The 17323-nt window shown below is 42.6% G+C and overlaps 1 protein-coding gene across 1 annotated transcript in view; it reads left to right on the forward strand.

The window, feature by feature from the left end:
• The window catches only part of fndc3ba (fibronectin type III domain containing 3Ba), a 146720-nt gene that overhangs the window by 19432 nt on the left and 109965 nt on the right, over positions 1 to 17323 (forward strand). Inside the window, exon 2 of the mRNA XM_033613234.2 lies at positions 12868 to 13013. Within this exon, the coding sequence (XP_033469125.2) occupies positions 12897 to 13013 (117 nt within the window). The 5' untranslated portion in view covers positions 12868 to 12896. The remainder of the gene's footprint in view (positions 1 to 12867; positions 13014 to 17323) is intronic.

A 17323-nucleotide genomic window follows, 5' to 3' on the forward strand; every position in this document is an offset into this window, starting at 1 on the left:
CCTTTCTCTCTCTGACTCACTCACACACACTGGAGTTACTCTGCCTTCAGCTCCTGACCTGAGTGTAAAATAGCCATTTCCTCTTCTTTTTTTAACACAAGGAAAACTGATGCTTCTGACCCATCCCTCCCTCCTTTCCTCTTTTCCTCCCCCCTCTCCTCAACTTCTCTCCTCTCAGCCTCCTTTTCTCTCTCCGCCCTCCCTCTACTGTCTCCTCACCTTTCTTTCTCTTTGACCCTGTTTTGTGTTGCGCTGTGTATTGAGGGTGTTGTCTTGATCCTGTGTGCACACAGTTATGTAACTGGAGTCTCTCCCTCTCTCTGGGAATGGGCCGCTGCTTCTTTGAGCTCCGCTTGTACTTCCTCCCGCCCACTGCCCCGACGGCAGCCTATAACGGGAGCCCATGGTTTCCCGGCAGCCAGTGGGAGAGGGGAGCTGTGTTTTGACAGGGTAGTGGAATGCGAGGAAGGCGGGGTCTTTCCAGGAAGTAGATGGCAATAGAGTCAGATCCTGGAGACTTTGGCTGAGCTACTTATTTGGCACGCAGGAAAAGATTGCATGCCGATACACTTCATGTGTGTGGAATCAGAGCTGTTGGAGTTCTTTTTCAGTGTGTACTAAAGACAGGGGAAAATCTTTTGATTCATTTAAATTGATCTGAAGTTTCATTTTTCTGTGTTAACACTGGGAAAGATGGACAGACAACATAAGCATGACTTAAATCTTAAAAAAGCTCAGCAGGAGGGGGGGGGGGGGGGGGGGGGGGAGAAGGCTGACTTGAAGTCACTGGGTCATCTGTTTCTGGCCTGTGTTCCTGGAAACCAGGCCTGATGAGAGGATTGGATGGGTGGGTAGATGGATAGATGGGAGGATGACAGGGGAGAAAGGCTTTGCCCAGGGTGCTTATTTTCTGTGTGTGTGTGGAGGGTGAGGGATGGACGGGGCAGGGCGGGGGGGGAGAAGTGCTGAGGCTGTCGTTTACCAGGCTGAGTCCTGACCTGTCGGCGCTCGGGCTGCACACAATGATCTGCAGAATGCCTGGCATTCAGAGGAAACAGGAAAAAAAGGAGACGAGTGGGAAGACAGAGAAAATAAAAGAGAGAGAATAGTTCCATGAAAGGAGTAATCTAGGAAACCAAATGATACACCGTGATGTTTTTCATGCCACTTAATCTGGGATTAATTAAATGCACCATGGCGGTTCAAGATTTCATCAGACACTGACATCAAGATCAGGGGTGTTCCTGTATTTCCTAGCGCTAACAGCAGATTGTTCAGAGCTCCTCATCTGCCTTGAGTTATGTGCAAGATGCAGGCAACCGACCGCAGTGTAACCTTGGAGACTCATTTGCATTCTGTAAAAGTGGAGAAATGCTCGTTCATGCAGGAAATGTGGGACGTGGCAATGGCAAAACTTCCAAAACTGCAACCTTGTTGAGATAAGGAGAGAACGGCAGCCAGGGTGTGCAGAGAATGGTGTGTAGCGAGGAAGTGCTGAGAGTTTGAATCCCAGACTGTTCAGGGGAGAATTCTGTGTTTTGTGTCGTGTTTGCAACGATGTGTTCGTCCTTTGCAGATATTCGTGGTTTGGCAGGTCTGCCAAGTGATGCAACAGATCGCCCTGCACCCAGACAAACGCAAGTTCACCTTGTTTTTGTGGAAGTGTCCTTGAGAAAGAGAGAGTTCATTGTAGCTTCTGCCAGCTAAATGCGCAATAAACTTTAATAATAGCGATGTTACCTTCAAGAGAACATTTTATTTAAAGGTACTTTTTTTTACCTTACCCTGAGGGGGTTGAGTGGGTAAGAGATTTTATCCAGAATTTATGACATGATTGATTGGTACTGCAGGGCAAAGACAACATCGTTAAGCAACCTTTACCTATGTTGTGGTGTAAATGGCTTGATTAAAAGTTCTTAAAGTAGACCTGTTAGAAGGGAATTTGGAGCCGAATGCAGCAGCTGGTTCAGTTAGGCTTTTGTTCATCATCAGATGTGGTGCTGGTTGTTTTGGGGGGGAAAGGTGCTCAGTCTGAAGGCTGCACTTCAGGGAGTTTGTAGAGGAGCTTGTTCGTACATGGTTTGCGAGTGGAACGTGTGCATGCGGCTCGTGTGTGTCCGTTGCATTCCACCCCACCCGTTCCGAGTTCTTCTTCGTGGATGACATATCATTACCGCAATTACAGGGCAGGAGGACTTGGACTGTAGACGCACACACATACACACAGACAGAGGCGTGCACAAATATATGCACACACATATGCAAGCCAAATGCATGAAGGCAAATTGAAGAACAAGCTGAAACTCTGAATTTTGCTTCAGACACTTTGCCTCTGTCCTTCCCTCTCAGCCTCTCAATGCACACACCCTCTCCTTCTCTCTCACACACACATACACACACAGAGGCTGCATATGTGCAGAAAGCTGCCAGCCGACGTGGGAACCCGAAGAGGTTCCATCTTTTATAAATCCCCTCTCTGTCTTTTCCAAATGTGTGTGTGTTCACGCTCCCTTCAGAGTAAGCACAAGCACAGCATTCCTCTTTGCCTTCCTCTCCACCCTTCTTTCCCTCCCTCCTCCCTCCTCCCTTCTTCTCTTCTGCATCTCCCCCTTCTCCACCCCACCTCTCTCTCTCTCTTCTGGTAAAAAGGTACTCAATCTGTGTGTGTGTGTGTGTGTGTGTGTGTGTGTGTGTGTGTGTTAGAAAGAGGGTGAGTGAGAAAGAGAGAGCAGGTCTCTCCTAGACTGAATACCTTTTGTAAAAGGAGCTGGGGTTGAATGGGAGTGGTGTTGGTGGCAGTTTCCCACCATATTTAGAAGCTACCCCCGTCCCTCTTTCTCCAAACACACACACACACACACACACACACACACACACACACAGCAACGCGCCTGTGTGCGTGCGTATTAAATGCCAGCACAGATTAAAGTTGTCAGTTGATAAGATGGGTTTTAAAAGGACTTGGATCAATCCCAGTCATGTTTGGCGTAAACTGTTTGTGTGCATGTGTATTTCTCTGTGTGTGTGTGCGTGTGTGTGTTGTGTTGCACTGAATAGATAGCCATTCAGTTCTGAGCACTGACACCTGAGAGCATTCCTCACCACTTAACACACCCAGAATGAGGAAGAGGATACCTACACCTACTGTGTGTCTCCTTTTCTCTCCCTGTTATCTCCCTTCCTTCTGTGTCACTACATTTACATGCACATTACAAATCAGATACACTAATGTTTGTGGTAAAGCTTATCGCAGTGACTAATATACACTGTCAGCACAGGAAACACATGTACTGTATGATGACTGATGTTGCATTCAGCCTGTGTATTTGTCATATACACACGAGGCCACATTTCGGGGTAATCTGTCATGACTGTTAGACCACAGAATTACAGAGAAAAACATTACCAAAGTAGTGAATGAAATTCAGTTTCAGTTTCAATTCTCCCTCTTGTTTCCCCCTTTTTTTGTGTGTGTTTTCTCCTCTGTCTTTTTGTTTGTCTGTACCTCCCCCTCTTGTCTCCATCTTTGTTGTCCTCTTGTTTTTCCCTCTCCCATCCCCTGCCTATTCCCTCTGTTTAACCTCTTTGTCACCAGATAAATTCCAGAAAATAGATGAACAAATTTTGGGGATTCGCAGAAATTAGTCTCGCATATTTGCCTCTGCCTTCTCGCTGTGCCTCAGGAGCTGTGAAAATTAGGAGACATTGATGAGGGGACGTTGACCAAAGAGACTGAATAAAACATAAGCACAATCAAATGAGACATAGAAAGAATTAAAAAACAGTCATAAACGAGAATTTAAGTAAATTAAAGCATACAATATGTTGCAAAATAAAAATCTTAGTTATCATTATAGGGACCGTTAAAAGGCTAAAGACAAGAGATGGGTCTTAAAATGGGTTTTTAAGGTATCAGTAGAGCAGTGATTGGTCCCTGGATGTGAGGCGTTGTGAGGTGGAATAAAGGATAAGCAGTTCAGAAAAGTAACCAGGTTCCTGTCCGTGCAAAATCAAAATCACAACCGCAGCAGTTCTTTCACATCTCCTTGCTTCTCTGTTTTTTTAATCACATGGTTGCTGGTATTTAAAAATGGCGGTTGTGTAAGACTCTCGCAAAGCTTGTGTATGAGCAGTCAGCATAGTTCAACAGTCCAAACTCCGCCTCTGCATTTTGCAGCCCAATGAAAACTAGTACCTTGGTTGCAGGGCAGTTTTTTTGCGGTAGGAATCGAGAAACCAAAATCAGAACCAGCACAAGTTCCTGAAAGAGTTCCCAAGTTCCTGGAAAAGTTGGTGTGCTGGATAAAAGGGCTTGGATTCTTTCTTTTCTCTGTGTTAGTGGATATTAGTGCTGTGTGTAGCTGGTTATGGTTTCTGTGCTAAACTGTTATCCAGGACAGGAAACGGTGGTTTCTCTTGGTGTACTCACTGACCCAGTCTTTTGGTTAAACACGGCTTCTCGTGGAGCCATGCTGGTTTTAGTTGAAATGTAATGCTCTGACATAATATGTTTCTCTGTTCTGCACATCAGTGTGTTTATAAATGTCGGTTTGAAATCAACACATGCTTAGTTTGGCGACAGCATGTTAATCAAAGGTAACTAATCCAAATACTTAAACAACAAGTTGATACAATCAAGCAAATACAGTGAATTTGCAATGAAATACACCACATTTCAAGTTTGGACAATATCTGGAGTTTCAAGTCTGGACATTTTCCGGAGTTTCCCTTTTACTCATGCAGCTTGCAACAGGGGATTGTACGTGTCAGGAGGGTTCTCACCTGCTCTGTTTGGTTTCCGCGAAGGGTGGCGCTTGGGAAGAGTGTGCAGGAGGCAGGACATGACGTGGATTAAACCGTGGTTATGTCGCAAGTATGTATTCATTGATTTTTTTTTAACCGCTTATTCTGTTCGGAGTTGCGGGGGTGGTTGGAGCCTATCCCAGCTGACACTGGGCGAGAGGTGGGGTACAGCCTGGACAGGTCGCCAGACTATCACAGGGCTAACCCATAGAATCAGAAGACGACCATTCACATTCACATTCACACCTACGGACAATTTAGACTCACCAATTAACCTGCATGTCTTTGGACTGTGGGAGGAAGCTGGAGTACCTGGACAAAACCAACACTGACATGAAGAGAGCATGCAAACTGCGCAGAGAAGGGCTCCCCCACCCCAGGGTTTGAACCTTCCACCCTAGATTCGAACCTGGAACCCTCTTGCTACGATTGTGACGTAGGCCCTTAACGACAAAGTTCCTGAATCCCGTCTCTCTCCAGTCAAACATATTCGTTGCCATCTTTGTGTAACTGACCCTTCTTCTTTACCTGCTGATGTTTGTTTTCTTCTGGTTTGGCATGAGCTGCATGACAGTGTGTCTGTGGGGAGCTGGCAGAGTAGCGTCCATGTAATGTCCAATCCAACTGATTTGGACATTAGCGTTCTCACATACAGCTCCTCCAGGTAATGTCCAGATAATTTCAGGTTTGCAGTGCATGTGTGAAAGAGGATCATGTTAACCATTTTACCAGACAAAAATGAGGCTTGAGATACACGACAGTACCTGACAGCACTACGTTGCCCCTTTGGACCTCAGGGAAACACATTCCTCAGACAAAAAATAGCTGTTACTAACTCTTCTTGCTGATTAGGTCTGTGTGGCTCTCAAAGTTCAGCCTGCTTTCTAGACTTTCATAGATTTCCATCACCTCCGCCGTCTGTCCCTCGGTAATAGTGCTTCGGGTGGGACAGCGGGATTACATCTGAAATCAATGCTTATCTCTTTTTCTGACACATTCACTTCTGAGGGGGACTTGTCACATCAGTCATGTGTGAACCGTGTGTCATTTTCTTCTGAAAAAGACTGACCCAAAACCGTTAGAAAATTTCAGAATGGATCAGACAGACATACGGGGGATTACACATGTGCGAAGTTATCGACAAGTTTATCAGCTTGATGACTGGAGATAATTTGCGCTGAAAGTGTTGGATTCTTGCTCAAATCTAAATGTGAAGAAAGTAAAGCAAAGGTGGAATAACGTCATGGAAAGCCCTCATGGCCCTGAAGGCAAACTGCAGGGGGAAGCTTCAAGGCTGCTTTGCTCATGGAAACGGAACTTTACCTAACAGAATTACTCGGTCTATGATTAGTCCTTTGAATATGTATGACAGAGTGAAGAACATAGGCTTTAAATCCAAATTACAGAACCTCCAAAACATTACTCTGCATATTTATGCTCAGAATTTTAAACATGTTTTAAACCCCCAAACACTAACTTTCTTTACTATAGAGAGCTGACGACGTTCTGCTCTTATTAACATCAGAGGAAAAATACAAAGTAAGAGTCAGACATGCTGACGCACTGATTCATTGCACTGCATGACGAACTCCAGGACATGACTGACTTTGATCTCCCCAGTTGCAAAACTTAACTGGAAGAAGCACATGTATGGTCAGTTAGCTAATGTTAGCCTTATATATAATCACCTGTGGCTTCTTTCACTGTGCTGGTAGAAACCACACACTGTCACAGTGTTTTATTTTCCTTACATCATCACCGAAATCTCTGCAGCTTGAGCTAGAGGAAGAAGCGGACATGTGATCAGTTTCACGCTGTCTTGCCAGTTTTTGTTTTTATGAATAATTCATTCATGTGTAGAAAAAGAGAAGTACAATAGAACGCATGAGATCATTTGAAATTTATGTGAGTGTTGTTTAGCTATTTTTGCTAAATATTAAAAATTCAAGACTAGTTTCCGAGGCCAAATTTCATCAGAGCAAGAAATACCAGTCTCAGGAGATTTGGGCTGTTGCACAAATGTGTGTGTGTTTGTGTGAATGATGGTGAGGCAGAGAGAGGTGTGAAGCTGTCGACTGGAAGCAAGTCAGACAGTCTGTTAGGTGGTTGTGAATATCCATTATGCTTCGTCAGGATGGACAAACTGGAGTCATTGGGCGTGTGTGTGTGTGTGTGTGTGTGTGAATGATGAATGACTGTATGAGTAATGACTGTCGTGTTATGAGGTCAGAGCTGCCCCTGAACATCTAGGGCTTCTGTGTGTGTGTGTGTGTGTGTGTGTGTGTGTGTGTGTGTGTGTGCTACATCTCGGTGTGCATTTTACTCTATGCATCTTTTATGTTTCAGAGGCAGTTTCCATGCTTACACAGGGCTTTCTGTCTAATGACACAGACACGTGTACATGCGCTTACACATGCACACTCATGCTCCTTGACACACATACACACACAAACATTCATACACCCGGGACAAGTGGGTGATTGTTTTCTGGATTCAACATGGAATTTTTCAATTTAACATTTTATCCCTGCTGGGAATCGACACCTTATTCCTCCCACATTCCACAGGGGGAACGGAAACCACTCTGTGTGTGTGTGTGTGTGTGTGTGTGTGTGTGTGTGTGTGTGTGTGTGTGTGTGTGCGTGCGTGCGTGTGTGCGCACACAGAGTGGTGATGTCTGAAGCTATCAACAGCAGCATCCATCTGGTAATGATTCCACCGGAAAACAAAGGTCATTATTCATTCACTGATACATTAAATTTCCAGATATGTGCACAAGATCCTGTAGGAAACAGCTGCAGAACGAGAAATGCATCTACATTTTCCCTACATGTAACTTCCATTATCTCTCAGTCTTACGAGGTAAAAAGTCACAAAATCAGACAAATCAGACGTCAGTAGACGGACGGATAATCAGCCTTTTTCTTTCACTTGCTTCTGCACTGTGCAATTTTACACATCGGTTGCTCCAAATTGCAGTTAAAGGTTAAGTGTTTAAATTTAGAGGATACCAATGCCAAGAAATTATATAACAAGACGTCAGTAAGCTGAACACAACACATTGTGTTTATCTACTAGACTGTTCTTTGATTACCTTAAAGGAATGGTTTGGCATTTTGGGGTTTATTTGAGAGTGAGATGATCATCACCACTTCATATTTAATGTACAGACATAAGAGAGTCATCAATCTCCTTATCTCAGTAGCAGCAAGAAAGCGAATAAGTGGATTCCCCAAAGTGTCAAACTGTTTTACCAAAGAGCGGGTTCTCGAATTTATGTGAACGGATTCTTAAAAAAAGAATAAACAGAACAATATAAGGTACCTTTTTGTCAAGTAAAAGTTTTGCCTTCAGGTATAGTTACATGTTAGCTTTATTCTGTTGCTTTTATTTTTGGTGGCTTATAGAATGTGGGTTTTCTGGTTGCTGTATGCATATAAAACCCTGCTAACACCCGCTAACATCTGGCTTTTTAAGGCAATGGGAAAGGTTTTAACCGCTATTCACACCTGGGTCACATGACTCTACAGTAGTCACGGGTTTTAATCGCCTCTGGCTCCAATCGGCATTGATGGGAACACAACACCTGGATGAACATGCTGATTTTGGCTCCTTTACCAGCGAGACGCAATGACAGGCCTTCACAAAATATCGTCAATGTCCTCCCAAGCAGCGCTCAAACAAATTATTATTATTATTTATTTATTTTTAGTGGGTTTACCCGTGTTTAAACAACCCGTGTACACAAACTAATTTTGGTGGAAAAGGGGTATTACTGCTGGTAACCTTATCCAACGTGAATTTGCATTTTGTAGGATAGCAAAGGAATTATCTGCCCAGCTCTCCCTTCGATTGGCTATTACTTGTTGCCTTCATTGGTTGGGTTGGTTAGCTTGGTTAGCTTGGTTTTCTTGGTTCAGGCAACAAGAGTGGGATGGGTTTGGGTTAGGGTTATAATGTCGGGGTAAGCTGATCAGGAGCAGGGTAAGGCAGAGTAGGGTGGGTCATTCCTTTGCTATCCTAGGAAACGAAGATTCGTTTACCTAACACCAGAATTCCTTGCGTGGTATCAGACAGAATTGTCAACTCGTTATTGTTACTTTCAATCTGACATTGCCTCCACTCGGACTGATTTCTGAAGGTGAGGGGATTTTATTTCCCTAACCAGTCACTAGAGACCAACATATCCACCTGAATCTAACGTGATTTTACATCCACACTAATGCATAACCACACCAGCATACTAGTATTCCTGGGAGTTTAATAGTTTAAAACAAACTTCTATGTTGGCTGATACCTAGAGGACATGTTGCCTATCACTGTTGTTATTACCCCCCATTGGTTCCACGACACTCGTTGACAATATTTGACAACAGCTTTAGGCCCGACCATGGCGCTGATTGGCTACTGGTTAGCAGTGCTTATTGGATCAGTGGATTGTGAATCGAGAAACTGCTGTTTTATGTCACAATGCCAGACAAATCACTCAACTTTTAGCGTGGGCAGATTCATAGGTCTGGACCCCGGCAACCGAATTCCTTGAACATTATTCAAATAGCGCACATTGTTGGAATCTCATCTCTGCTTGTGATTCAGGCTGATGAGTGTTCATGAGTAAAAACATTGTAAGAATATAATGAATTCCTTCAGGAAATGAGGGGTTATTTTAAGAACACAGAGTTATTGGAAGAGATGTCTTAGATTTCTCATCTTTATTCACCCTCCGTTTATCATATAAGCCGGTCCTTCATTTACTTCTTCCCTCTCTCTTTCTTCCTTCTTTCTTCTCTGTCTCGCTCTTCTCTTTTTCCTGGCAGACTTGAAAGTGGCGTTACCATCTGTCTGTGATGTGTCCTGGACGCAACTGTGTGCGCGTGTGGTGCGTGTGTTCAAGGCAGGATGGCCAGGCTGAGCTGGGAACGGGGCTCAGATGGAGAGAGAGGGAGAGTTTTAGACCGAGGAAGAACAAAAATCAAGATTTAAGGGGAGAGATAGAGTCAGAAAGGCAAGGCGGACGCAGAGAGTGATGCGTGTGTTTATGTTGCAACAGTATGAGCTGCAGCTGTGTGATCTACTAACCCTTTCAAAGACCTCGTCAGTGCTAGAGGACGACCAGCTGAAAGAAAAGACACAGTGACACACAGCTGTTTTCAGAGGAATGCTGTGTGTGTTAGTGTGTGTGTGCACGTTATCAACGTATGTATGTCAAAGATGGATATAGGAGATATATTTCTTAAATGCAAATCCCTAATGCACACTGTATGTTTGTGTGCTAATAGCAGCTTACAGCCAGTAGCTCTTTAGCAGCGAGTTCACTCACCAGTGTTGAACTGAAACACCTACGTCATTCAGTAATCTACCTCTGGCAATAAATCTCTGTGTGTTTGCATACGTGTGCATATGTATGTGTTGGGTTAGCTTTTGCGGAACATTTTGGCTGGAGCGTTTTGTGTATCTACTGTATGTGTGTGTGTTTGTGTGTGTTCCCCCAGGAGACGGCATATACAGTATATCACTACTGACGCAAGTGCAGAGGAACGTCAGCGGTTTTCGCTGTGTGTTTGTGTAAGCATATACATTAGGACTGATAAAGTTCGGGTTAGCAGCTTGGTTTGAACCCTGATGAGGACCATGTGCACGGCCGCCACACATCGCCTTTTTTTTTTTTTTTTTTTCGGTTCTTGCCCTATATCCAATTAGGTGAAACCATGTCATTTTCCACTTAAGATGAATGGCCTCGCTTGTTGTTTTTATTTTTTTTTTTCATAATTATGCTTTTCGGTTTTACTGTTATTATTATGCAAGCAGAGAAACCATATCCAGATTTAGCTCTCTGGGTTACTCTCCAAAGAGCGGCATCGCGCTTGACCCCAGAAAGCCTCGGAAGACGTCCTATTCTTGCAGTGTGTTTGCAAGTTTGTATGGGATATGCCGTGTGCTGTATTAACAAAGCTAACAGCAGGTGCAGTAATCTCCATTCACCTATCAAACTAAGACCTTATTCATCCACTGTTTCTCTTTTTTATTAATCCTCCAAACAGGATATTCGCTGTGATCCCTCCTGTATTTTACAAGACTTTTGTTGATGATGAGGCGCTTTGAATTAGTCTCTCACTCTCATCTCTGTTTTCCTCTGCCTCTTTCATCTTTTTTCTTTCATATTGACATGATGTGACTTGTTATATTTTATCAAAGCTGATACACCTGCACAAAGCCAGTGTAAGAGGAAAAGACAGCATATTAGGAGAGTACTAATCTGTTTGAAACACTGAAATCATGTCATGTCCTCTGTCTCTTTCTATTTTCTTTCCTCTTGTTCATTACATAAGGTTATCTTTCTTACCGTTGTTGACGGGAGCAATTATCTTTCCAGTCTCTCTCTCGCTGTGTGCACCTGTCTTAGAGTAAACCGTTTGGATTCCCCTTCATGTAGCTTAATCTTGTAATGTGTAAATCCAATGTTCACATCTCTACCTGTCATGTTTCACGTACACCTCTGTTACTCGATCCAAGTTTCTGCCCAAATTGGGATGGAAACTACATAGCTACGGTAAACCCAGTGGAAACTGACAAATTGAATAAATGCTTCTCGACAATGCAAAGAGAATTTCATGCTCATATGGAGTGGAAAATTGTTTTGTTGATGAGGAAATTGCATGATAAACACTGATGGAAACACACTGGTAGGCTGGACTAAATCAGGTTTGGCATATTCTGGCCTCGTATGTCATTGTAGATTGTTTATTTGCTTTCTTGTTGAGAGTTAGCTCTCATGTATGTTCGTTTAGGATGCAAATTTGCGTGTCCTAGGATGGCATAGTAACGACCCGCCCTACTCTCCCTATTATTTGTTGGCACTTGTTGCCTTTGGTGGTTGGATTGGTGAAGTTGAGGCAAAAGGAGTGATTAGGTTAGGGTTAGTGTAAGAATGTGAGGCTAGGCAAATCAGAGGCAGAGTAGGGCTGACTCGGGTGGGTCATGCCTTCGCCATTCTAGGAATATCTCGGGGTCTTGTTCATGAGTGAGGGTAAAATGGAGCGTGAGATGTATCGGCGGTTTGGTGTGGCCTCCGCAGTGGTGCGGGCACTGCACCGGACCGTTGTGGTGAAGAGAGAGCTGAGCCAGAAGGCAAAGCTTTCGATTTACTGTTTCCAGCCCTCACCTATGGTCATGAGCTCTGGGTAGTGACTGAAAGAATGAGATCACAGATGAAAGCGGCCAAAATGAGTTTCCTGTGTGGGGTGGCTGGGCTCAGACTCAGAGATAGGGTAAGGAGCTTGGACATCCGGAGGGAGCTCAGAGGGGTCGAAAAGGGGTCAGTTGAGGTAGTTCGGGCATCTGATTAGGATGCCTCCTGGGCGCCTCCCGTTAGAGGTGTTCCGGGCATGTCCCACTGGTAGGAGGCCCTTGGGCAGACCCAGAACACACTGGAGGGATTACATATCTCAAATGGCCTGGGAACGCCTTGGGGTCCCTCAGGAGGAGCTGGAAAGCGTTGCTGGGGGGAGAGGGACGTTTGGGGTGCTTTGTTTGGCCTGCTGCACCTGTGACCCAACCCTGGATAAGCGGAAGATGGATGGATGGATGGATGGATGGATGGATGGATCCAGATCGATGTATCACTACACCCTTAATGTTGATAGAGCCATGCCAGGCTAAGCCAATTGGCTCCTGCTTTGTCAATCTTATAGTAACTTTCGGCTATATCCAAAATGTTAAACTCTTTCTTTAAAAAAAAAAAGAGGGTTTCGACTTTTTGGAATTTGAAATATGTCCAACATTAAAAACATATTGTATACCTTTGGATGGAAGTTTTAAATATGGTCAACTGCAGCAGAAAGTAAAAATCGCTTTTCCTTTTTTTTCTCATCATTTACAGGGTTTTTACGCTCTGGAATCTTGTTTGACCGTTTTAAACCAGCACTTGGAAAAACCTGATGTAGTTTTCACTTTCTATGTTAAAAATAGTTTCATGTCTGTTTTTTTTAGTCCCTGTGTCTGTAAATAACTCAACAATACTGACATCCCCTGTTCCTCATTCTCTCCCTCTCTGTACTTTCCCAGGTAGGGCAGTTCAGTGAATTTCTCCATGAATGTACGTCACAATGATGATGACAGACCAGATTCCACTGGACTTGGCTCCGCCCCCCCTCCTGAACGGGGAGGTCCCTCTAATGCCTCACATGGTTAACGGTGACGCAGCACAGCAGGTAAACACTCATGCAGACTCACACACACACACATCTCTGTCGTTTGCTTTCAGTCATCCCTGCAGAATGAACACACAAATGCATCCACTTTTTTTCGACATTCCTGTAGCATGCAAGAGCACACATCAAACAGCCATGCAGGCGCTTCTCTTTGTTGTCATTTCGTCACATTGGTTGTTGCCACAGGTAATGAACAGCTGCCAAGCTGTTACAGGAAAGCGTTCGTCATGTAACAGGAACAAGAATAAACACAGACGTATGCGGGCACATACACAGGGATCATTCAGTCCGAGAGATGCAGCATTTAACTAGCTCCATTGATGGATCCCAGGCCTTAGTTTAAACTGCTTCAGAAAAAGATTCAACTGCGTCTCTGAGGCTGAGTGATCTTATCAGAAGCCGCAGAGCCAACTGGATCACCTTCAGAGAACAAAGCCCCACCCGAGCTCTGGGCAGGCAAGAGGAAGTGATTGATGTAATTAAAAGCATCACAGTTAATTGACCTGGGTCTTAACGTGCTGTCACAGATGCATTTTCACACTGTGTGCTTTTGCTTGATGAGAGATGATGATAATGATGTTTATGCATCGTCCCCGGTTTGTTCCCTCAGCCCAGAGGAAGCATGGTGGGAGTGTTTTGGCTGCGACACATAACAGTTAGGGAGGGTTTTGGCTGTAACACGCAGCAGTTAGGGAGCTCTTTTTATTGTAACACCCTGCAGTTTAAACTTGGTTCCCAGTGTGGAATCAGGGCTCTAGACCGATGATTATATAGATTTGACTCCGCTGCGTGCGTGTGCATCCGTGTTTGTGTGTATTTGTTTGTTTCTCGGTCTGTCTTACGCTGTGTGTGTTTCTTTTACCCTTTTTTGGCGTGTGCGTGGGCACCGAGCGTCTCTGTTGAGTCTGAGCACATACTTGTGTGTCTGCTTTTTGTCTATCAGTTTTCCTGTCTGCCTATCTGTGTCAACCTGCCTACACCAGTTTATGTATGTTTATCTGTGTCTGTGTGTTCCATCAGTGCGTGCAAGCAAAGACATCCGAGTCATTGTTAGGGTGCGACAGCTTATTGTTCTACAATATTTAGCGTTTAAAGAAATGCGGTACGCATGATGGAGAAGATCTTATAACGAGCCAAAGTGTCACCATCACATTAAAGCTGGCTGTGACTCAGTGGAATTTCTCATTGAGGGTTTCTTTCATTTTCCATGCTGCAAAAGTGAAACTTGTTCCTGGGTTTTACCGTCCATATTCAGACAAAAATTAGAATTTGAACACTTTGTGAATCTGAAAACAAATATTGATTTGGTAGTATTCAGACAGTCGTAACAGTTTTTCCCCTGTGACATACTATAAGTTCAATAATGTAGCCAACAGGAGGCTCTGTAGAATATGGCGCTTTATTTTGGCTACTGCTGCCTTAATATGGAGTCATACTTCAGGTGTTCACAATAAGAGTCCACATGAACACCCTCTTCTTGTGGTATCACGACCTTGTAAGCAGCGGTGGCGTAAAAAAATCGAAACAGCAAAGTATCGGGATGTTTTTGTGTGGCAATATCAAATCGTCACACAGTGCCGAGTATGGATTTTCTTATTATCAAGTGGTTCCCAACTGGTCCAGTCACGGAATCAAAATTTCTCCTTAGCACCATAATTACTTAGGCTAATTTGCTGTTTTTGTTACGTAGCTGTCTGAAAACGGCACTTCAAAATAAAAGCTCTGTGCCTGAAATTCAGTGTACTTAAAGTGTAAATAAAGTGTGTTTTTGTAAACACGACATGTTTGCAATTCACTTGCGGTCCGTTCAGAATGGACCCGTGACCCACTTTTCAACTGCGACCCAACAGTTGGGAACCACTGATATACATTATTAGTATTACAAATACAAAAACTTTAGGTAGCCTATCTGACTAAGAAAATCAATTAATTTTTTTAATCCACAACATAAATTTTGCTGCAGATAAAATGACTGAAGTGAGATGATCAGACTGAAAACAGATGTTGAAAAAAGTTTTCTTCCGGGGAAATAATGTGCAGGTGAAAAAAGGTGATAAATCACAATATATCGTACAATATTTTATCGTGATGCTCAGCGTATCGCAACATGTTAAAAAATCAATGTTGCTGTTGCCTAGTAGCCGTGTTCTCACGAATTAACCACTTGAATGCCAAGCATATCTATGACTTTAAATGTGGTAACCAAAAGCTCATGAGTTTCAATTGAAGGCAGCACGTTTAATAAGCCAGTAGGAAGTTGATATTCTGTTCCATTCAGAACTATCTATTGGCTCCATTGTTTGCACTTCATTATGTCACAGCTACTATAAGAATATTTCACTCAACTGGACGGCTGTTCCTCTCAAGGTTTTTGATTTTTCCGTCTGAGAATTAAGCACCCATCTTCACATAATGGAGTTGAGCCCTTCGAGTTATTATCAATTCCTTACCCTCACTCTCATCTAATGTCTTGTACCAGCTTCTAAGTTGTGATCTGAAAAATGTTTCCAACATTCCACTCTTCCTGTCCGTTCCCATATCAAGCCAATCTATGTCCAATTAATGCCGTTTAATTCATGGCGGATTGGGCAATTTGGAAATGGTGTGTTAAAAGCTGCTGAAAAAGAACTATTGAAATAAACAATAAAAAATGCAGGATTAATTTGGACAAATGACATGAACTACATGCCTGGATTTTTTGTTTTTTACTAAAATCCATGATTTAAAATGTCAGTGATTTTGAATTAGACGTTATTACTTCTGAAACAGAACTTGGATGCTTTCTCTAATCACGTTGGCTCTCCATAAATGGTGCCTGCCAAAACTCATTGTTTTTTTTTTACACCCTTTCCATAAAATGCCAGAGGGTAAAGTTGAATTACAGTAACATTGGCTGTGTTCACTCACTCACCAAATCTGATCGTTTGTCATATATTTTTTGCTCATATGTGACTCAGATCTGTTCACAGTATGATCTTTTCAGCTCTGGTTTGGGTCACTTTCACATGTGGTCCTAATTCAAATGCAGGTCTGTTTCTTTGATGCAGTGGGACCTCAGTCTGACCAGTCATAGTGGAATTCATTTGGCTTTTACATCACTCTAGATCAACATTTGTCACAGAATGTGCTGGCGGGAGTCACTCACTTTCAGTGAAGCCATTCACATCATGACCCCACCACTCCTGGCTCCAACACACGTCGGAACACATGTTGTAGCCATCGCTCCACAAAAAGCCGTGATTAAAAATCCTTGTCCTTGTTATTGTCTGCTCGTGAATTCCCTGGCTTTCACTACGCATCACCTTATAAATGAGACTGTAAACACTGACTTCATTGGCCGCTGTGTTTACTTTTGCAAGTGACGTCTTTGTAATTGTTCTTTTGTGCATGCTGGTCACTTCAGGACTGCGATAAATAAATAAAAAGCTATAAATCCATATTCAGCACGACAGCTTGCATTGTGAATGTAGACGTTTTGAACTGTAACAGCAAAATAAAATGACCCTTAACGAGGAAAAAATCAGTTTCTCAGCTTAACCCTTGAGAGCTGTTACAGTTCATAATGGCTACATTCACACTGATGCAGTCAGCTGACAATTTGATTCTCTGATTTTATTAAAAAATGAATACATGCACTGCACATCAAGTTATAAATAGGTAATACAGCATCGTTTTTTTCAGTTTCAAGTTTAAACCCCTTTATATCTTGTTGCAAAATGCACTAGCATATACAACAATCTGACTTTGGCTGCAACACATTTTCCTTCTTCGGCGGACTGCAACACATTTATTTAACACTCAAAAACCTGAAATTGGCTTGATGTCTTGATGAAAGAAGAAACGACCCCCCAAAAAAATTTGCAAGAAATTAGTAAAAAGAGAAAATACCAGACAAGACTATTTGTTTAAAAAAAAGAAAGAAAGTTAAAAACAAACAAAAACAAAAAACAAGGAGATGCCTTTGAAAAGGTGCTTAAAAATTATAATAATTCTGTACTAAAATTTTAATATGTAATGATAATAATTATATAGTTTTTCCCTAGCTATTTTCTTTTTCCCCCTAGTTTTAAAAAAATAATAATTTTCAAAAACTTTTTTTTTTGCAATTTGTGAGACATTTTTTACTAAGTTTACTAAGTTTTTTTAATCACACTAATTAATATAATAATAATTATACTCTTAGCAAATTAGTGCAATTTCTTTTAAAAACAACATTAAAAAAAAACTAGGGAAAAAGAAAATAGCTTGGGAAAAACTGTATTTATTATAATAATTATTCAATATTTAAAATTATGGTACAGAATTATTAT

The sequence above is a fragment of the Epinephelus lanceolatus genome, chromosome 15 (genome assembly GCF_041903045.1).
Source record: "Epinephelus lanceolatus isolate andai-2023 chromosome 15, ASM4190304v1, whole genome shotgun sequence".
NCBI classification, from domain to species: Eukaryota; Metazoa; Chordata; class Actinopteri; order Perciformes; family Serranidae; genus Epinephelus; species Epinephelus lanceolatus.